Source organism: Hippopotamus amphibius, chromosome 6 (assembly GCF_030028045.1).
Source record: "Hippopotamus amphibius kiboko isolate mHipAmp2 chromosome 6, mHipAmp2.hap2, whole genome shotgun sequence".
Taxonomy (NCBI): domain Eukaryota; kingdom Metazoa; phylum Chordata; class Mammalia; order Artiodactyla; family Hippopotamidae; genus Hippopotamus; species Hippopotamus amphibius.
The window spans coordinates 67458590-67481001 of record NC_080191.1 but is presented as its reverse complement, the minus strand read 5'-3'; the positions used below and the strand labels follow the sequence as shown (position 1 = coordinate 67481001).

The following is a 22412-nucleotide window of genomic DNA, read 5'->3' as shown; positions in this document are numbered from 1 at the left end:
TTAGAAATAAATTCATATATGAGCAAATAGGAAAATAAAATAGCCATCTGATAACATCCCTTTAAGATCCCTGGTGTAAAAGTTGGAAGACTGGGGTCTAGTGTGGTCTCCACCACTCTTTATTGGAGGAAAGTCACTTGACCTCTTTGAGCCTCTTTTCTTCATCTGTAAAATGGGAATATTAAGACAGTCCCTGAGTATCTCAGTGCTATTGAGAGGATCAAATACAGCAACAAGGTGAAAGTATATAGAGAAATGTAAAGTGCTATTAAAAGTGATACAACTGATTTGATGTTTTGTCTTTACTTTTAATGGTGAGATAAAAATACTTATATCCGTGTGTGTGACCATTTAAAAACTCAGAATAGTAAATTTATGTGCATCTCAACATGTAGTATTTTTATTTTATTTTTTATTTTTTTTAGAATTATGTGACAAAAATTTTATTTTTTTGTAGGTTTAATCTTTTTTATTATTATTTTATATTGGAGTATAGTTGATTTACAATGTTGTTAGTTTCAGGTGTACAGCAAGGTGATTCAGTTACACATATACATATATCTGTTCTTTTTCAGGTTCTTTTCCCATATTGGTTATTACAGAATATTGAATTCTCTGTGCTATACAGTAGGTCCTTGTTAATTATCTATTTTATATATAGTAGTGTGTTTATGTTAATCCCAAACTCTTAATTTATCACCCCCTCTCACCTTTCCCCTTTGGTAACCATAAGTTTGTTTTCTAAGTCTGTGAGTCTGTTTCTGTTTTGTAAATAAGTTCATTTGTATCATTATTTTAGATTCTAGGTATAAGTGATATCATGTGATACTTGTTTTTCTGTCTGATTTACTTCACTTAGTATGATAATCTCCAGGTCCACCCATGTTGCTGCAAGTGGCATTATTTCATTCTTTTTATGGCTGAATAATATTCCATTGTGTGTATATACCACATCTTCTTTATCCATTCATCTGTTGATAGACATTTAGTTCCTTAAAAAATTGAAAGTAGAGCTACTATATGATCTAGCAGTCCCACTCCTGGGCATATATCTGGAGAAAACCATAATTCGAAAAGATACATGCACCCCACTGTTCACTGCAGCACTATTTACAATAGCCAAGACATGGAAGCAAGCAACATGTAGTATTTTTGGTGGGAAACTGTTTCTTGTTATTCCAAGAGACTCACAAATGAGGGGGAGTAGGAAACACTCCATTACATATTGGGTGCTGCTCGGCTAGGTCTACAGGTTAAGATATTTCCCAAACTGGAAGCCCTTTGCTCTCCTAGCATCCCAGATCTGCACCCAGTTTTGAAATTGGGAAAGCCAGCAGAAACCACTTAGAGTGGTGCAGTGGATGAGACGTGAACTGTGAGCCAGCCTCCCTGGGTCTGGCTTACCAGCAAGATTACCAGCTGGGTCGTCTTGGGCAGGTTACTTAACCTCTCTGGCTTCAATTCCTCATTTATACAATGGACATGATGCTGTTTACCAGCCTCACAGGATTGCGGTGAGGAGCTTGACTCATTCAGATCATTGCCTTGCACGTGAGTACAGTACAGAATCCATGTTTATTGAGATTATGGTTGTTCCTCAGGGTCTTTCCTCATCCTTTTCCAAGACTCCAGTACCTGGCATCTCTGTAATATACGCTTCCACAGTGTGATTAGTGCGTATATGAGCATCTCACCAAGTCAGCTGAGTGAGCTCGTTGGATGCAACCTCTTAGTTTTCCTTATGAAGAAACTCAGACCCAGGGACATAAGATACAAGTCAGACTGGGATCAGGCTTCAGACCTCAGCCAGGACCTTCCTCCATGATCCCATTCACACAACACGTGGAAGGAGGTAGTTCTCATGAAAGAGACAGCTCAGACCAGAGAAATGTGTCAAATATTCCAAATTAGTTCATATTAATGATACACTTCCATTATTAAATGATATACTTCCATTATTAAATGATGTGTATTTATATTAAGAAAATTTCACTGAACATACTTTAACATGGCTTTTTCTTTGCTTTCAGTTTATCTTTTGTATAAAAGATATGGTGGAATACAGTGTGATATAGTTTCCCTAAAAGTACCTCCCAGAAAAGAGAGAGTTGCTCTTTATTTCATCCAAAGTCTAACTCAATTACTTTTATCTTGAACAACAAGATTTTATTTTGGGAAGACATACTAGCCTCCTGACCTTAATAAGCTATTTAGGTTTATAGAAGTGGATGAAATTAATAGACACAAGCAAGGGAGGAGGTAAGAAAGAATTTTGACATCAGTTTGATTATTAATCCTTTGCATATGATCTCTCAATCCCCAGTACTGGATTTTTAAGCATTATTTTAAAAAGCAAGGTGGTATTGGAGGATTCCCAAACAAACATCTGCAGAATGAATGAAAAACATGGCTTTGAATAAAATTTTCAGTGTCTGTTTCATATGTCAAATTCAAATATGTGAATATTTGAGTTTAAGGGAAGTACCTGTTATTTGGAAAACATCATAAGAATTTCATGCACAGTGCCCCCATTTGTGGAGGGAAATTCATCAGGTAGCTGTGTTAGGTGTTGATTTTAACAGAAGAGTGAAGAGTTAGTTACAGAACATTTCAGTCTTTTTCTGGGTTTATTTGGATTCTTGTCCTAGAATGGTATTCCTCTGCTAACCAGCTCACTGTTGGGCTGCTTTCTTTTCTCCAGCCTTAGGTTTGTAACAGAAAATGTAAATTAATTTTAAAAGAAAATGTAAAGAAAAATAGTGATAACTTAAACATATTGGCCAGCAAGTTAGAGAAAAATCCCCTCAAAGTAATACATTCCCCAGATGGAAAGAAGTGGTTGTTGGTTTATTTGCAGTGTTACATCTGCTGCCAGCCCTCCAGCATCAGCATGGATAACCCAGGAGTTGAGACAGGATTTGTTCTATGGCTGCTGTCAGGTGGTTACTTGAATTTCGTACATACTCTAGGCTCCCAGGGAATTCACTTAAGTTATAAAGCAGTAGCCTTTGTCACTTAAAATCGTGGAAGGAAAACTCTGAGAGCCTCCACTTACCAGTAAAGACTTTTTGGAACTTTAATACAAGGTCCAGCACTCAATGCTGAGAACCCTGAGCCCTTATCTTACTTCTCCTGTGACTGAGAAACATGGCACCAGGAGATTGTAGCTTTTTGCTTCCCAGCTTCCTGCCACACCCTCAGTATGTTTCTCTGTAGTGACAAATTCGGAGGCTAAGACCATTCAGAGCTGTTCCCAAGCAACTGCTGAAGGGCATAAGGATTTTCTCATCTTCTCTGACACCTTCCTGAGTTTGGAGAGAGAAAATGGGGCTCATGAGTTACCCCTCTTTCAGGTGGTAACTGCCATTTATTGCAGGAGAAGCTCAGCAGTCGGTATTTTGTCCTATTGATGTTTATAGATGGTCCACAGAATGAAAATTCCAAATTTCTTGGTTTCCTGAGAAGGGCTTCTATTGTAGTTTTAAGGAAATATGTTTGTGTCCCTTTCAGTGCATTTTCGAGTCTTCAGTTGCAGAACCCAGGCGTCTTTGTGTAAAGGGAGAATGTAGACAGTGCAGCTGCTGAAGGAACCCAAGCTCCCTCCGCCCAGCTCTCCTCCCACACTCGCCCAAGAGGGACAGTTCTGAATTGGTGTTTGTAATGCTCTTGGCTTCCCGTCTTGCCCAATTTCAGATTCCTTCATATCAGCACAAATGAAATGACTGTGAATTATATGCCTTGAACAGAAAAGGAAGAGGCAGTGTGTGACCCAGACTTATAAGCCATTTAAGAAATACAGACAACACTAATGGTCATGGAATTTGTGTTGGGAGTGGATATAGCACTGCCAACTGGACTTTGATTCTACTCCCCTACCCCCTTAATAGTGGTAATATTTTGGGGATTTTTTAATTTGGGGGGTTCAATCCGACCAGGGATTGAACCTGGGCCCTTGGCAGTGAAAGCACCAAGTCCTAACCACTGGACTACCAGAGAATTCCCTGGAGATATTTAAATACAGAAAAATCCAGGAAGTACTGTAACAAAGCTATTTACCCATCACTCAGAACTCACACATTTGAACATTTTTTTAATCCTATTTGCTTCAGATCTTTCTAAAAATAAAATGTTACAGATAAAGTTCAAGTTCAAAACACCCCCTTGGTTCCCTTTCCTTGTCAGCCTCCCTGGAAATAACCATGATCATGAATTTGGTGTGTATCCTTCCAGTCCGAGATTTTATATGTTTGTGATGGATGTGTCATATATAAGCCCATAATACTGACTTGTGCCTGCTTTGAAATTTGTAAAAGTGGAAACATATACCTGTATTGTTCTATTTCTTCTGTTATTTGACATTATAATGAATGAGTATAATTTGTTTAAGTATATTATGATAACTAATATATTTGGACTTTTTCTAATGACTTATTTTGAGGTTTCTATTTACCATGTGTTTTCCTTTGTTTTGTTCTTTTCTTCCCTGCCTTCGATGTGTAAAAATTGCCTTATTCCACTCCTCCTGATTTGTAAGTTTACAGATCCTTTTTATTTCCTTAAAATTTTTAATGCCTGTCTTTAAATTTTATTTTAGCAGAGTCTAAAATGATTCTGTGTCTGTGTCACCCTCCAGAACAAAACCAGGACCGTCCCTTGCTGGGGATGAGGAATACCTACTCCCCCTCCTCTCATCTTTCGTGGTCGTTATTGTCTAGAACTGTGCCGTCCAGTATGGCAGCCACTAACTGCGTGAGGCCATTAGCCACTAAGAAAGAATCAGCTGAATTTTTAAAATTTTAATTTTAATCCATTTAAATTCAAAAACTGGTATTAAATTCAGTTATTGGAAAATTCTAAAAATGTTTGCAACAACCTGGATATGTGAAACTACTATAAACTTTATGATCTCTAAATATGGGTCAGGTATCGCTGGTGAAAACTTAGCATTTGATTGGAGGTGTGCTGTAGGTGTAAAATACATGCCAGGTTTTGAAAATGTAGTACCAAGAAAGTTTGTGAACTATCTCATTAATAATTTGAATATTGATAACATTGAAATGATAAAACTTTAGATATGTTCAGCTAAATGAAAGATATCATTAAAATTAAGTTCACCTATGTCTTTTTTACTTTCTTCATGTGGCTGTTAGAAAATCCAAAATTACATGTTATAATTCTGTAGGGCATCACTAGCCTAGGATTTCTATTGAAATATTTTTAAACACACAAAAAATAGGTATTAGTATCTAATAATTAGATTTACAACATATTTTGTACATTTTTTCTTATATATTTTCCTTCCATCTTAGTTCACTTCTTTTATCGCTGGATTTGATCCTTTGGTATTAGATCTTTGTTGAAACAAAGGCTCTGTTGGTAGTAAACTCTCTTAACATTTGTATTCTTTCTTTTTATATATGTTTGTTTGTTTATTTTTTATTGGCTGCCTTGGATGTTCATTGCTGCAAGCAGGCTTTCTCTAGTTGCAGTAAGCGGGGACTACTCTTCATCGTGGTGCATGGGCTTCTCATTGCAGTAGCTTCTCTTGTTGCAGAGCACAGGCTCCAGGCACGCAGGCTCAGTAGTTGTGGTGCACGGGCTTAGTTGCTCTGTGCCATGTGGGATCTTCCCCAACCAGGGCTCAAATTTGTGTCACTTGCATTGGCAGGCAGATTCTCAACCACTGTGCCACCGGGGAAGTCCAATATTTGTACTGTGATATGTCTTTATTTTGCCTTCACTCTTGAATGATAGCTGGATATAGAATTCTAGGTTGACAGTTTTCCTCAACTTTTTCATCATTGCTCCATAGTTTCTTATAATTTATAGATGCGTGTGAAGTAATTCTTTGAAAATAATTCATCTTTTAATTCTGATAACTTTTAAAGATTTTTCTCATTTTCCTTGACCTTCTGTAGTTTCATGATGTCTCGTTGCATTTGTTTGCTTTGTTTCCAGTTTGTTCCTTGGTGTGAGTTTTCCATCTGGAGACTCATGACTTCAGTTTGGGAAAATTCTCACCCGTCATGCCTCTGCCTTCCTACTAATATCTCTGTTCTCCGTTTCTGAATGTCTGTTAGATACATGTGGGGCCTCGCAGTTAGTCACCATGTCTCCTAACCTCTCTTGCATATTATCTCTTTATTGTTCTTTCTTGCATTTTGGACTAATTCCTCAGCAGTCGGTGACAATTCATTATTTCTTCTACTGTCCCTGCTCTAAGACTTTATGTTTTAAGTTTTTTTTTTTTATTTCAATGAGCCTGCTTTAATTTTCAGAACTTGTAATTTTAAAAAGTCCAACTACCTGTTGATTTTTGCCAGGTTTCATGCTCTTGGCTGATTCTGTGTCTCCATTGGGTCACCAGGTGTTCAGTGATCCCCCTGCCTGCTGACTTGCCCTCAGATTACCTCTCAGTGGCACTTCTGACTTCCCAGAATCCCTGCTGTGCCTTCCTTCAGGCCCCCATGTGTGTCCCCTGCCCCTTGCTGGCTCTCAGCTCAGTCCCCATCCACTTGGGTGCGGAAGGAGACTCAGATCTGTGAGACCTTTTGTTAGATCACGGTTCTCTGCACTCCTGACCATTCTGGGTTCAAGCTGGTTTAGCGTAAGCCTGCCCTGTCCGGGAGAGTGGGGCAAGAACCCCTCTGCCTTGGAATTCTCCACATCCCATCTAACTCACTTTATCCTTCCCATCAGCCCACAAGGCAGTTGAAGTACATCTGAGATCATCTATGTAACCCCCAAGCTTCATTTCTCACTTTTCTTTGTTTTTAATTCCTCGAGATCCCTTGGGACAAAACCTTCAGGCTTCTCTTTTGATCCCTTCACACCATGACCTCCTGCTTTCTCCAGCATCATAGCTAAGTGTTGACCGTGGACAGGGTGTGTGATAAGACAGCCTGAAATGGAAGGTCTTTCCGAAACATACACCTGTTACTCTGTGTAACAAAAAGAGATGACAGGGTTGTGGGGAATCTGGATGTAAGGAAATGTGTTCAACATCAAGGCTCTGTTGAATTGAATAATTATATTTGATAATTCAGAAGGCTTATTAAGACAGATTTGTAGATACTGCTTGATCACAAATACGTAAGTCTAGAATTTTAGGATTAAAAGATGGTTTTTTATTTTACTTCTGTACTCAAATAAAAATTATTATTAAAAAAAAGATTCATTAAGATCTTATCTGTTTTGTTGTATAACACCCGTATAGCAATTCAGTCTATGAAGTGCTCTCCCCAGCATCTCACTTAATTGTAAACATGACCCTTTGAGTTAGATGTCATTGTCACCTACCAGATGAAGAGACTGAGCCAGGTGATCAAGTCACTGCCCCAGATCACACAGCTCCTAGGTAGAGAGCCAGGATTCAAGCCGGTATCTTGACCTGCACACCTGCCAAAGTACCCCGCTGGTCCAGGGTGAAGATCACTTGGGTTGTTCACGACTAGCAGTTTACTATGTGCTTGTTCATAGAATGCTCTTCAGGGTAGGTTTCCAGAGAAACCAGCTTTGCTGCAGTTGTCTCTCTTCCCATCTGCAGTCTTAGGTTCATTCATTCATTTGTCTGAAAACAGTAACATTTTCAGTTATACCTGTTTATTTGTAGTGTCTTTCCAAGTTTCTCTTTTTCAATAATTTGTATCCAGTGCAAACATTAGGTCAGTGTTAATTCAGTCAGATTGCTGTAACAAATCCACTGCCTAGAAGAATATTGAACATTAATGTCATTAACATCAGTTTAAGGAAATTTTTTTAAATGTCATGTAACATCAGTGGTAGCTGTGTGCTGCTTCTTTAAAAGCCTCTCCATTACAGGTAGAGGGTACCCTAGGTTGAATCTACCAAGTGGCCTGATAAGTAGGAATGAAAGCCCAGCACTTTAGACAACAGAGGGTCTGGTTTGTAGCCCTGGAAATGAACAAAGCCAAATGGTTCACCTAGGGATTAGATTTTCTAAGATTTTTCTGTCTCTAAGTTAGCTAGCTGATATAGCATGAGATCTGTGAGCTACACATTCCTGTGCAAGAGAGTGAGGACAGAAAAGAGAAGCTCTGGGACTTCCGTGGTGGTCCAGTGGTTAAGACTCTGTGCTTCCACTGCAGAGGGGCATGGGTTCGATCCCTGGTTGGGGAACTAGGATCCCAAATGCTGTGCGGTGCAGCCAAAAAATTAAAATAAATTTGCACCAAGAAATTTAACATAATTTTTAAAAAAAGAAAGAAAAGAGAATCTCTGTTTTCCTTCATGATAGAGAACTTTCCATGGATGAGGGAAAAATAATTGGTTGATTTAGGAAACAAGAGAGAACTCCATGGTGGGTAACAGGCAGCCCCAGGGAAGAAGAGAAGGTTTACTGTGTTCTTCCCCGTGAAGAAAAGCTTTTGTCTTTCTCAAAAACTTTATCCACTTCTGACCTGTGTTTTACGTATTACGTTACAATCTAAGTGTTTATTTTCTTTGGCTGCACTATAGGGCTTGCAGGATCTTAGTTCCCCCACCAGGGATCGAAACCAGGCCTTCGGCAGTAAAAGTGCAGAGTCCTAACCCCTGAACCATCAGGGATTTCCCTATAATCTAAATGTTTAAATTTAGACTTTCCATGTATAGCCTAACTATTTTTAATCACATTGCATTAATAATTATATCATTTACTTAAACATTTCTCTGTTAATTACTGATCATGTGACTTGTTTCCAGTTATTTCATATTAGAAACGCTACAAACAAAACCATATTTTTACAAAGTTTCTTTCTTTGAGTCTTGGTTCCAAACTTGGAATTACTGGGTCATTATGTGCTTAGTCCTTTGTATCTTTTTCAGATTGCCATATAAATATAAAATTAATATAATATAAAAATATTATATTAATTTACAGTGTTAGCAACCCCAGCAAACAGTGGGTTTTAAGAGCTTTTGAATGTTTTTCTCATTTTATCAGATGAGGCATTACCACATAGCTGTTTTATTTTCCTAAGCCAAATATTATGCCAAATATCAGTTTGCTCTTTGTATTTTTTCATCCCAGGAACTCTGCTCCTAATTTGTTAAGTAATTTTAATTTTCTAATTAATTGAATAGTTTTAATCTTATTTATTGTCTTCAGCCAATAAAAATATATTGGGATAATTGATGTGTCTCATAAATCTCAATGTATTTCCCCCATCGTGTGTAGCCTGGAAAGGAGTCAGGTTTGAGGAGCTGTCTTGAGAGAGGGAGGGTGCCGCCCTGGGGATGGATCAAAATCTGGAAAGAAATCAGGTGGGGTGGCCTGCCCAGGCTGGGAGTGTGGGAGAGACCCTGGAGCTGATCATGAAAAAAAAGGAGTTCATGATAAATGTATCAAGTCATGTTAAGAAATGGGTTAGAAATCAAAGCTAGGAGATTATGGGGTGAAAATATACTTCTGTGCTTGGCTTGAGCTTTCCCTGCTCTCATCTTTTTCTTTTTTTTTTTTAATTGGCCGAATTGGGTCTTCATTGCTGCACGTGGGCGCAGGCTTTCTCTAGTTGTGGTGAGCAGGGGCTACTCTTCATTGTGGTGCATGGGCTTCTCATTGCAGTGGCTTCTCTTATTGTGGAGCATGGGCTCTAGGCGCACGAGCTTCAGTAGTTGCAGCATAGGGGCTCAGTAGTTGTGGCTCACGGGCTCTAGAGTGCAGGTTCCGTAGTTGTGGTGCACGGGCTTAGTTGCTCCGCAGCATGTGGGATCTTCCTGGACCAGGGCTCGAACTTGTGTCCCCTGCATTAGCAGGCGGATTCTTAACCACTGCGCCACGAGGGGAGTCCCTCTTAAGGAGACTTAAGGAGACTAACTGGAACACATGTTGGGTCCCAGGCACCCCTGCTGCTGACCGCTGGATCCCTGTTCTTTAGGTCCCTGTTCTTTACCTGGTGGTGAGAGATCGATGAAAATTGCTTAGTGTGAATGTGCATTGAGAACAGGGGCTCAGATCAGTTCTTGCAACACTTCCTGGTATAATCTTAGAGTAGTTATGCAGATAAATATAGTGTGTGTGTGTGTGTGTGTGTGTGTAAAACGTATCCTCCTACAAACTTACTTTTCCCTGCGAAATGTCGTTGGCTTATGTGGTCCTTTAATATGCTTTTAAATACAATTCACCAAAATATTTTCTTTCTAGTCTCCAGAGAATACAGAGGGCAAGGATGGATCCAAAGTAACTAAACAGGAGGTAAGTCTCTTTGACATCCTGTATTCAATTATGAACTGGAATTCTTCATATTGTTATGATGGTCTGCATCTGAATGAATGCTCTTTGAAACCAGACTGCTGAGACTACATGAACCAGAGATAAAAGTGTGGCTGTGTAGCCTCCCTTAGCCTGGGTAGATTTCAGTTAGGGGCACTCGTGAGGTGTATTCCACTTACCATGTTGTTTATGTTTCTACCTGTGGGTGCTGCTGTCTGTTAAAACAGATACTGAGAATTCCTTCTGGGCAGAGAGCGAGATAATAGGTAAATTCATCAAGGAGAACAAAGTCTGCCTTTCACAGCAAGGAAATGAAAGACTGTTGATTTAATACATTCTCTGCTCCAGTGAGTGAACTATAAATTACTTTTTGGGTTCTGAATATTTGCCTAAAAGGAATCATCTCTAAAGTCAAAACCTATGAGGGATACATAGAATGTCAAAAAAATAAAGTTGTTTTTTTTTAATCAGGAAAGTTCTTGGGGTTTGGGATAGTTAGACAGTAAGTCAAAGAAGCTCTGTATTAAAATACAAAAATCTCGGAATACAAAATACAGAAAGCTAGGAACGTGGAAGAGACGCTTACATTTGACCCTCCGTGGTAATACCGTGAAGTTCTAAAAGGAGACGAGCTAAAAAAGGCAACAAATGAGTTGGTAACTGTGATGACAGCCATTCCCTTTTGCACAGAGCTTTACAGTGTATGGAGAAACTACAGCTCTTAACCCTTGAACTTATAAACTAAAAGAGGTCATGTGAGAGCCAAAAACAATATCTGGTTACAGCTTCTTTGATTAGGTGACTCATATTGTGTTAATAATTCAGAGGTTGTCATGAGAGCAAAACCCCTACACACGATGTGTACGAGGAAGTTGGTTCTGCCAAATGGAAAATCTTTAACAGAATCCGTAAAGAAATAATTTAAAAGCAAAACAAACAGAACTACCGATAGCCAAGTCCCCACCACCTGTTTACCCAGCATTCAGTGTCTAACACAGTGTTTGGGAGGTGAATTTGGTGATCCAAAGTCACTAAACAAATGCTAGAACCAATGGAAAAATGTTATCATACCAAAGTTCAAATGCTTGAATTCTCTTGAACATGGCAAAATACAATTTGTAGGACAGTCAGCTAAGTGTAATAGCCCCTTAATGTTTTTAGATTTGGGCACAAAATGCATTTGGGTTTCTCCTTGGGGACTGCTATTTAAATTGATCTGTCAGTCAGAAAACCTAGAAACTGTTACACACAGCAGATCTTGGATGGTGAAAACAGCCTTTCCCTTCCTTCCACAGTAAAAGCCATCAAGCTGGTTAGAATATATACAGCTGTCTTGTGCATATTCTTTTAGCCCCGGAAGTTTTATTACTTATATTTTTACATTATTATTTTTAACATTTTATCTGATTAGATGTATTATCTTATTGCTAACAAAAGTCTTTCCTAGAAAAGACTCTTTTTCTGTCGTTTAAACCAAGACCAGATTACAACTTGTGATTTGTCTTCAGGACACCAACATAGTTGTTTGAAAAGTGAAAACGTCCATTCGTTAGCAGTGCTTTGGGGTGAGAACTGTCTGACTATGCATTGATTGATTTTTCCCCCAGTGAATTGACGGAATTTTCTAGTTACGTCACGAGTGTGCACAGGCCAGTAGGTATCAGTTACAAAGGGGGACTCCCCGTTTGAAAATCCTTTTCCACTCCACAATATTTGAAGGGCATAGTGTAGAGCGGTGGTCCCCAACCTTTTTGGTACCTGGAACGGGTTTCGTGGGAGACAGTTTTTCCATGGATGGGGTGGGGCGTGGCAGGGGGTGGTTCAGATGGTAATGCGAGCGATGGGGAGGATGGGGAGAGATGGGGAGCAGCAGGTGAAGCCTCACTCGCTCGCCTGCCGCTCACCTCCTGCTGTGCGGCCCGGTTCCTCACAGGCCGTGGACCGGTACCAGTCCTTGGCCTGGGGTGGGGGACCCCGGGTATAGAGTGCAGTATCTGGACAATAAATGACCAAAACAGTATGCTGCAGTCATTACACTGGGCAGTTTCCAAAGCCGTTTCACCTCCATGGTTTGTTCCGATCCTTAAAATAACCCTGGAATGAGGGCAGGGAGCCCTTCAGAATTTCCAGAGAGACATTCCAACTAAAGCAACCAAAACATGTGCAAAGCATTTGAATGCACCTGGCCGTGCAGGTTTCATAGTGAACAAAGGAGCAAAAATCTCTGCCTTCATAGAGCTTCCGTTGTAGTAGGGGGAGAGAGACAGTAAATAAAATGATTGGAAATTTGCTGTGAAGAAAAAGAAAGCAATGAGAGGGAGTAATTTATGTCAGAGAAACGCTGTTTTGGTCAACAGATAGGCGTTATTATCCTCATTTGACAAGAGCAAACAAGGTTCTCGGAGAAATACACGATTTTCCCCAGGTGTCACAGCTTGTAAATTACAGAACCAGGAAAGATGGCTGAGTCTTCTGACTCAAAATCCCCTGTCCTCGTGCCACCTCTGGGGTCATCGTAAATATCTGGCCGTGGGACTTCCCTGGCAGTCCAGTGGTTAAGACCCCATGCTCCCAGTGTAGGGGGCACGGGTTTGATCCCTGGTTGGGGTACTAAGATCCATGCATGCCACACAGTGCGGCAAAAAAATAAAATAAAATCTGGTCACCCAGTGCCTTTTCTCTTTCTTCTCCATTCTCCAAGCGAGGCCCTGATACGCATCTTGCCCCACTTCCCAGTTTTACAAAGAAGGGAAATTCTACTTAGCTCTTCATTTGTTTTTGAAAGTTAAAAGCAACTTGACTTTTCGGCTTTGAAGTACATGGTGAAGTTCCGAAGTATTAAGAGATCTCATAAAAATAAGTATAGTTCTGAATTCCAGTGGAATGACCCATATGTTTCAAGCCGTATTCAACAAAGTCCAGTGATTTTACTCGCATCTAGCTCTCCCAGGGAATTTTGTCATATTGATATTAGACTTCTGTGTTGCTTTTGCAACCAGAACGTTAAAGTAAAAGACCACGCCTTTCATAGCAGCCTTCGCCGTAATTTTCTCCAACTCAGGGAATTAGCAGATAATCAATAAATGCTTAGTAAATAATTCCATTGTGCCTAGCACCTGTGTACCGCAGTGATAAACCCTCACATTGTTTCTGTAACTTTCAGCAACCTGTCATTCTAAAAGCCTTCTTTTTTTCCCTGAGAACTGCTCTTTTGGCCACTTTTCCTGAGGATTCATAATCAACAAATGAAGAGAAATTCTCTTTTTTTTTTAATTGAAGTATAGTTGATTTACAATATTGTATTAGTTTCAGGTGCGTAACAGAGTGATTCGGTTTTACATATGTATGTATATATCTGTATTCTTTTTTTAAATTCTTTTCCATTATAGTTTATTACAAGTTATTGAATATAGTTCCCTGTGCTATACAGTAAATACTTGTTTATCAAGAGAAATTCTTATTATCTTTTTTTCATAGTAGTTCTGCCCCATAGCCTGAGTCTCAAATGACTACTTCAAATTCTAGTAGTTTGAAAGAGGGAAAGAGAAGAGCAATTTGGTCTATTTTATATCCGGTATATGCAGTCCAGTCATTTATAGATTTGAAGGCTTGTGAAAGCTGATGAAACTTTCCAAGAAGGTGTATAGACTTGGTGCATAATCAGTACTGCTGACTGTGAGCAAAGGTTTGTTTCAGCCTCCCTTGTCTGTAGTGAAAAAGAAAATCTCTTAGAATGGTTACCGAAAAGGAACATTTAAGAGAAATCTTAATTTTTTCTAGCATAGAAAGAAGAGCTGGTAAATTTTAGGCAGGAAGTCATAAAATGATTTTACAGTAAAACATGTGCTTTTTAGAGACGGCTCAGTTTAGATGGCCTAGAAAGGCAGACTTTGTTTTTGCATTAATTTCCTAGACTGTTTTTTTCAAACTCTTGTACTGGGCCTGAATTATGAAAAAGTAGTGAGTCCTTTGGATTGGAACAGCTTTCAGGCCCTGCAGAGCAGTGCTTTGTTGGAACTCCTCTCTGGAAATCCTGGAGGGGGGTGAGAGGGTAGGGGGGGCGGGGTACAGTCTGACATCACTCTGCCTCTTCAGTGTGTTTGCGTGTTTGCCTGGAGAGGGAAGGAGGGGAGCAACAGCCCCAGAGTTGGGGAATTTTTCACAGGATTTGGCTTCACTTCAGTGAGACCTTACTCAGGACATCTCACTAGTGGATAGGGAGGCAGTTATAAGTATGGTTATAACTGGTTATAAATGGTTAACCTGTTTGGCCCCTTTTCAGGCTCCAAGCTGGATGGTAAGTGAGTAGTGGCCTCGGCACCACCCCCTACAAGTTGGCACTTGCTGTGCATGTCTGGTGCTCACGCGCTCCATTCACCTCCACGGTTACTGAGGCCCCCGCTAGGCATCAGAGCCACAGAAGTGCAAGGGAAGATGGTTCTGTGCAGAAGGGGGTGCAGACAGGAGACGGGGGAGGGAAGGCCAACATGGTATGCTTAAGGCAACACCAGGTAGACAGGGATTCACACAAGGTCTGGTCACCCCTCTTTAGCAGAGAGGCTGCCAGTTTTCCTCTCGGAGGGCGTTTTTCTGCACACACTTCTGCTGGCTGCACCTTACGTGTGAGGTGATGTGGGCAGTTCTTGAGGCCACACAGAAGCGTTAAGCTGAGCTCTCTGGTAACTGGAGGATGCTCCTTTGCTCCAGCGTGCTCAGAAAGCGTGTTGAGGAAGCACAGGTTACCCACTTGCTGCTCAGTTTAACTGATCATGTTGCCTCGTCTTCAGGGACACCCAATGCATGCAGTTAACCATCCTGGGAAAGGCATTGCAGGATTTGGGTATTGGTTCCCGGAATGGTAATTGGTTTCAGTTATCCCATGGTCCTCCAGCACGCACCGTGGTGTTTCCCGGAGAGCACCTGGTACAGCCCTCCCCGCCGCCCCCAGCACTATGTGGAGCTGTGCACCCTCTACCCCTGCAGTGACGTGTCACAGCCACCACTCTGCCTTCACAGTCTCCCCAATTTGACGTGTTCTGCCTGCCGGCCTGAAGTCCAGCTCTGAGCTTGCACATGACCCCAGGGTTAAAATTCTTCCTGGAGGCTCTGGCCCTTCATTTCCTTCTATAGTTTAAAGAAAGATGACTTTAGCTTCATCTGGCTTTTTCAGCAAGAAAGTTCTTCGTTGATGTGGAGATGGCAAGAAGCATTTCTTTCATTTTGGCCTTGACCAGCTGCCCTAGACTGACCTGAGAATTCCATGATTCCTTGCAATCTTGACCCAGGCTCCTGCTGACCATTTTCGCTGACCCCCTTTAAAGATGATTTGAGACATTTAAGCTATTGTAATGAGACAAAGTCTGTATAAGGCAGCAAATTAGGGAAAAGCTTGAGTTCATTTTTTCAGCTGATATTCTTGTATATGCACTGTATGTTACACGGTACACTATTATACTAGAGCTAGAGCAGTGAACAAAACAGACAGTATGGAGTATTTGCTTCTGGAACACTTTGAATGAAAGGCAGTTGTAGTTCTAGAAAGTGATATCCTTTGGGGATGGTGGGAAGTAGAATATCAGTTCTGTATGTGTTTTTCTGAAATGCCTAGAACAGCTCTGCTCTTAGAAATTTTCTTTGCCATCTCCTTTGCTGTAAACTTGCACCATCCTTGAGGAAGAAAAGATTTTCTTAAAAAATACCAACCTCAACACACTTCCTCTAAATTCGTAAACTTCCAAATGAAAAGATGAGTGAGCTTTTTACTCTTATTTATATCTTTCAACATGTGCATTTGTAGATAAATAAATGTTTATTTTGTTACAGGTAAAAGGGAGTCTTGCTTGTTAACTACCTGAGATTTGTAGTCATTCTCTTCTTTAACATATTAACCAGGCAGAGGAGTCCTGCTATTTCAATTTCTACACAATTGTATGACTCTTCTTGTATTAATTTATAAGCCTTAGTTCCATTTGTAAAGAACGAGAGTCAGACTGGACTGGTTCTTAAATAGCGCCTCAGTGCTCCTGCTGCCAGTTTTATCACAAAAGTAGATTATGATTTGAGTTGGACCCTAAGTGCCTCTTCTTGTCCTGCCTTCCCCACCACACCCTCCACTGCGAGAGGCCATTTTTTTTAACAGTGCACCTACACATCTTTAGAAACACTTTCTCTGGAATATTCCAGTGCCCAGGGCACCTGGGGTATGTTTCACTGTGCTCACCTGGGGAGGGTAATGGGACTCAAGCATTCTGTTCTTTCAACAAAGTAAGACAGTAGGATTGAATTTTAAAAAATCAACTTGATTGTGTATAATCATCAAAAAATGTGTTTTTTTTGTTTGTCTTCATTTCCTGTGTAGCCCACCAGACGGTCTGCCAGGTTGTCAGCGGTGAGTACCTTGGACCCCTTTGTTGTTAGCTCTTATGAATACACGTTCCCTCTGTCCAGAACAAAGCAGCAGAAGCAAGATTAAGGTGATGTTTCCCTTGAGCTATTTTTCTTTCCTTTTTGGAAATTATCTGGGTCAGGATTTCTAGCAACTTTGACCAGTGTTGCCAGTCAGTTCACTTGATCAGATACGCTGGTGAAAAACAGGGGCCAGCCCCGTTAGCGAGCATGCAAAGCCTGGGAAGTTGTTTGATATCGCTGGATCCCTGTGATGAAGAATTCTGTTAGCAAGGTCCTAGCCTCCCCTTCCACACCTGATGTGCCAGAGGAGATGACAATTCTTATTCTCTCTCCACGACTCATACCTCAGTCTGGATGTTCTGAAAGTTGCCTGAATCCATAGGCTCTCGTCTCACTTCAGAATTAGAGAATCTTTGAAAAAGTAACGATTTCCACTCTGCCACCTGGGGTCTCCCTCTGTGGGCCAGGCCAGGGAAGGGACAAGGGTTAATTAAGATGATTGAAGCTGGGACGGGCAGGTGTGAGCAAGCCTTGGCTGTGACTGTGCCCCAGCCGCCCTCACTGTGCTCCTGGCTGGCTCCGGTGCTCCTCCTTGCCGTCCTGCTTATGCACCAGTCCTCCTTCTGCCAAGACAGGTCCGCCTGACTCCCTGGTGGAGCACTTGGGTTACTTGAGGCGCGCTGCCCGCTGAGATGTAGGGGGAAAGGCACTGAGCTCTTAGCTGATGGCTTGTATCCCCATAATGGATAGCACAGGAGCTGCGGGCTCCTGTGACCTGCAGGGAAGCATGGATTTCCTCCTCAGCCCACACCTGTGCCTGGCACAGTGTAGGGAATCCAAGCCGAAACAGATACCGAAAACTTGTTTCACAAATTTAAAAAAAAACAGAACGAGTTTCTGGCTTTTCTTCTCAATATATTTTTGCTAAACTTGTTTCACAAAACAAACAAACAAAAAAAAAAACAGTTTCTGGCATCTTGTCTCAATATAGTTTTGCTAAATTTGTTTCACAATTTTTTTAAAAAAACAGTTTCTGGCTTTTATTCTCAAAATATTTTTGCTGAACTTGTTCCATAAATTAAAAAGGAAGGAAGGAAGGAAGGGAAGGAGGGAGGGAGGAAGGAAGGGAGGGAGGTAGGAAGGAAGGTAGGTATTGGGACCATTCGCAAATTCAGAAGCATAGCCAGGTTTGGGTTGGGTGAGCCAGTGTTTCACCTGAGTCCCAACCTAAGGAAGCAATATCAGGGTCACCAGGGAGATGGAGACCTGCGAGGTGCGGTTGTATGTATACACAGTTAATCCAGATTCTGCCGAAACCCCTCAGAGGTGGTTTGCTTGTCTAATGGTATAATTTTAACCATGGGTGAGAAGTTATATTTTAACTCCTTTGTAGATTTCACTGTAGATTATACTGAAAGCCATTGTATTGCATGGATATCTGTCCTATCACGGGGGTAGACCTTGAAAGTCAAAAACCAAAATTTAGAACAAGGCCTTTCCTGAGCACCAGGGACCAGCAATATAGTACCTTCCACTGACATCATTGCCTGTGGTGCTGACGCAGAGGCTCCTCGGAAGCCAGCGGGATTGCAGGTGACAAAACCGCATCATTTCCTGTCCCATCAGAACACAAGTGCTGAGTTTGGGAGAAAGGCCCATCTTACAGGAAATAATATGAAAGGACATTATTTGCTGTAAATTGAGAAAACAAGGGCGTGTAAATACAATGTATCAAAGTCCAAAATGAAATTTTTTAAATCCTGAAAATTTAGGAGCCTTGCAAGCTGATATATTTGAGGAGCAAACTACAAATTTACGGTGGTCAGAAGGTTAAGGAAAACAGTCCCTACTTTTTAAGCTCAATTTTCTTTTTTTGAGAGGTCATGTCCAGTGGCCAATCTTCTAGAATTTAACTGACTACAATTTCAGTTTAAGCCCTTGATGGAAAGGGCCAGGTTCTGTGCAGTCCTGGACACATAGGGGTATTGGGGAGGAACATGTGTTTTTCTCCATGGGGGGCAGTGGGGCTGGGGGTACTCTGGGCAGTGTTTTCTATCTATATAAAAACCATTCTCCCTGGTGCCAGGAGAGGTGTATAATTTTTCCCTAGCTCAATGAGAGGAATATTTGCCCTAAGATAGCTATAGAAAACCACAGGTTTAAACTTCCCCAGCATCTCTGTGTACCCATCTCAAACCCCTAGGAAGCAGCCAGGCCGGAGCCCTGTGTGGAGGGGTCTGGGGCTCTGGGGCCGGTGAGCACTGCTCCTGAGAATGGGGAGAACCCCACAAGGCAAGAGAAAAAGAGTTTCCTGGTGGGATCTTCGGGTAATAAGGTCTGTGAAAGATCTTGAACTTTGGGAACTAACAGTGGGCGTTGTATCAGTATAATTGTGTTCTTAATAGCAAGCTCTAGGGACAAATGAGCCCAGGGTCTGGGTGGGCAGAAGATTCTTCTCACCTTGATCTGGCCTTGAAGGAGGAAAGTAGGAAGAGGCTCAAGCTTCAACAGGCACTTAAAACCTGCATCAGAGGTGGGAGGATTTGGAACTGGTTCTGGAACAGTTCACAGGCAGCCCTCTTCATTCCCGGATGGGCTTTGCCTGTGATGGTGCTAGGATTTCTGGACTGTTTGGGAGGCCAATGTGACCGAATTCACTGAATCATTTGGCCAAGGGCCTGAGTCGTTCCTCTTGCTGCTGTGCTGTGATAAAAGGAAGTACAGAGACATGGGACACAGTAGCTTAAACCTGTTCCCAGAGAGCTGTTCTGGCCCAAGGAATAGTGGGTCGGCTTTCAGATCTTACCCGCCATTCACTTGAGAACCCAGGATGAAAATAGTTATGAAGTGCGGAGGTCTTTGTGCTGCTACCTGATGCTGAAAATAGGAGGACATATTTTTTTGAAACGAACATCATAGTCAGAATGGATTGTTGTCTTTGGCAGTCCTGTTGCTGTTCCTTTTGGTGCTGAGGGTTGTCTTTTTTGGTATTTGTGTAACTTAATTTATCTTTGCAGAAACCTGCTCCCCCAAAACCTGAACCTAAACCAAGAAAAACATCTGCTAAGGTAAGAGGTGCTCCCCTCCCCCGTTTTGGCTTTTTCAACAGTGAATAAATTATAATTCCATATCCCAGAGACATCCAAGGAAAGATCACATTTAATGCTTCAGGCTCAATGCACGGACTGGAAAACTTACCCCAGCTACAGACAGGCTTTCTCGGAAGGCAGAGAGCACAACATTATGCTTTACCGCGAGTGTGTTTTCTATTTGGCTGGTAAAGTGAAGGAAGTCAGAGCATGTTGGTCTGAGAAGCCTCATGTCCAAGGCGGGGCTTTGTAGCTGCCTCGTGAACACAGTTCACATGGTGCTCAGAAGGGGTGAGCCCAGGCCTGGGCGACACTGCTGCCAATAGCTGGAGGAGTGGGAGGGGCTTCTGACTTCGTATAACTGGTCTTAGGAGGCCGGTCTGCTGACTAAAAATAATCCCATAATAATCAATGCTAGCAGATAATTAATACCAACAGACAGTTACATGGCCCTTATCCTATGCCAGGCCCTTATCTTGTGCATAGACTCTCACATCTACCGTATGGAGGTAGGTACATGTATCCCGTTTGGCAGATGAGGAAACTTCAGTGCAGAATTATTAAGAAATGATCCCCCCCAATGGCTTTTCTGTCCCCTGCCCTTCAGAGCATCGTCCCTTGTGAGTTTTTTGAAATGATGTGTATTGTGGTATGAGTTGGGGATGCTGAAGCGGAACTCGTTTCTGTGGCTTGGTCTTTTTTTTTTTTTGGCCGTGCCACACAGTTTGCAGGGTCGTAGTTCCCCAGTCAGGGATCAAACCCATGCCCCTTGCAGTGGACCACCAAGGAGTTCCTGGCTTGGTCTTAAAATCAGGAATTTTTCTTCCTCCTTGAAAAGGCCTTCCTTTTCAAGCATTTTCTCAGCTTTCTTGTCACTTAAGCCCCAAGTCCCCACATGCAGTGTTTCTTTTGCTGGATCTACCCGTGGCTTCACCACGTCCCTCTGCTGCTGCTTCCCCATGGCAGAACCACTTCTCACTTTAGCAAGAGAGGATGCTCACCAAACGCGCACATGAGGGGAAATTAAAGTCCACTGGATTTTGTAAGCTACCTGTTACATTTTTGTGGAGCCTCAGTGTAACTCACTCAAAGCTCAGCAGAACCGGGTTTCCATTTCCCCCTAAAAGCCACCACATTGGCCTTGCTTGTGTTTCCCCCTGTGTTTGGACGGAGGCTGGCTGAGTTTACACAGCATCACACCCCATCTAACACACCCTGTTTCCCTGTGCTTTAATCCTCTGTTAGAAAGAACCGGCCACAAAGGTTAACAAAGGTGCTAAAGGGAAGAAGGAGGAAAAGCAAGAAGCTGGAAAGGAAGGTACTGCACCATCTGAAAATGGTGACACTAAAGCTGAAGAGGTACTTTCCCTAAATACCTCCCGCTGATTGAATCAGTGTCTTGAAAGCAATTGCTCGATCCTTCAGCCGGCGACCACACGTTCATAATGTCTCTCTTTATTGCCTGTAATGTTATTACAGATCCACATCTCTCGCTCAACTGTTAATGTCTCAGCCTCCAGAGGTACCCCACCCAGCACACTGTCAGTAAAGGGGCAGATTGAAACAGTGAGAGTTAAGGGTACAGTAGAAAATTCCGCATGTTTGCAGTGACTAGCATCAGATAGTAGTGTGATGTTCTTTTTATCATGAACCGCAGGAGCTCACAGGTAAAGCTTCCGTGGTCGTTTGCAAAGCAGAAAGCAATAAATGCAGCCAAGTGTTTGTGTCATATATTCCTGCCTTGTCTGTTTTACGCCCAGAGTCGAAGTCGGTTTTGCAGTAGAGCTGCTAGAAAACAGATGTTCCAAAGTGTGTGTGTTGATGGGGTGGACTCTTCTCTGGCTTATAGTAGTTTTAATAGTAACTGTATCTTTTTTGTCTTCCTTTCTTTTTTCACAGGCACAGAAAACTGAATCTGTAGCTAACGAGGGAGAATGAATTGTCATGAAAATTGGGGTTGATTTTATGTACCTCTTGGGACAACTTTTAAAAGCTATTTTTACCGAGTATTTTGTAAATGCTAATTTTTTTAGGACTCTACTAGTTGGCATACAAAAATATATAAGGATGGACATTTTACCTTCTCATAGTCATGCTTTTTTGGAAATTTCCATCATCCTTGAGTAAAATAAATACCAATTTAATATTGGAAGCTGTCTGTAAAGTTGATGCAGCGTTCCATGCACTTGCTTTAAATATTTAGTCCTGTGCATAATGTGGAGTTTTTACTGTGCGTATTTGAATTTTTTCATGCAGTTTTTCTAGAGCAATAATCAGTGGTGCTTTTGTACCTAGGTTTTATGTGATTTTAATGAAACATGGATAGTTGTGGCCACCTGCTGACTATTTGTGGTTTAAAATAAAAGGTTTCTGCCTGCAAAATACCTGCCTCTTAGTAGTGTGTTTGCTAAAGTTAGGCAGTGTTTCATTTTATTGTTGCAGAAGACGTAAAGAATTTCTACAGTCTGTCCCATCATGGTCTCTCTAATAAGTCAAATACGATCGCTTCTTAATTTTCTGACCTTTAAAAATGTTATTTTAATAAAATCATCTATGAATACCAGCATAGAAGAATTACATCTAATATCCTTTATATCAGAAGTGGCCAGCAATAGTCACCATATGATAAAACTTAATACAACATTATTTTGTTGAAGTCCTTATACATAGAGTAGCGTTCTGCTAAACCAGAACTAGTGAGA

At 41.4% G+C, this 22412-nt stretch overlaps 1 protein-coding gene across 5 annotated transcripts in view; it reads left to right on the top strand.

Moving 5' to 3' along the window:
* The window catches only part of HMGN3 (high mobility group nucleosomal binding domain 3), a 31913-nt gene extending 9821 nt beyond the window's left edge, over window positions 1-22092 (top strand). The window contains exons 2-7 of one of the 5 annotated variants that reach the window (XM_057739815.1): window positions 10145-10195; window positions 16572-16601; window positions 19639-19689; window positions 20956-21069; window positions 21190-21289; window positions 21610-22092. In XM_057739815.1, coding sequence (XP_057595798.1) covers window positions 10145-10195; window positions 16572-16601; window positions 19639-19689; window positions 20956-21069; window positions 21190-21289; window positions 21610-21623 — 360 coding nt within the window. In that variant the 3' untranslated portion in view covers window positions 21624-22092. The other 4 variants (XM_057739814.1, XM_057739817.1, XM_057739816.1 and 1 more) reach the window with 4 other exon arrangements.
* The last annotated feature ends 320 nt before the right edge of the window (window positions 22093-22412 follow it).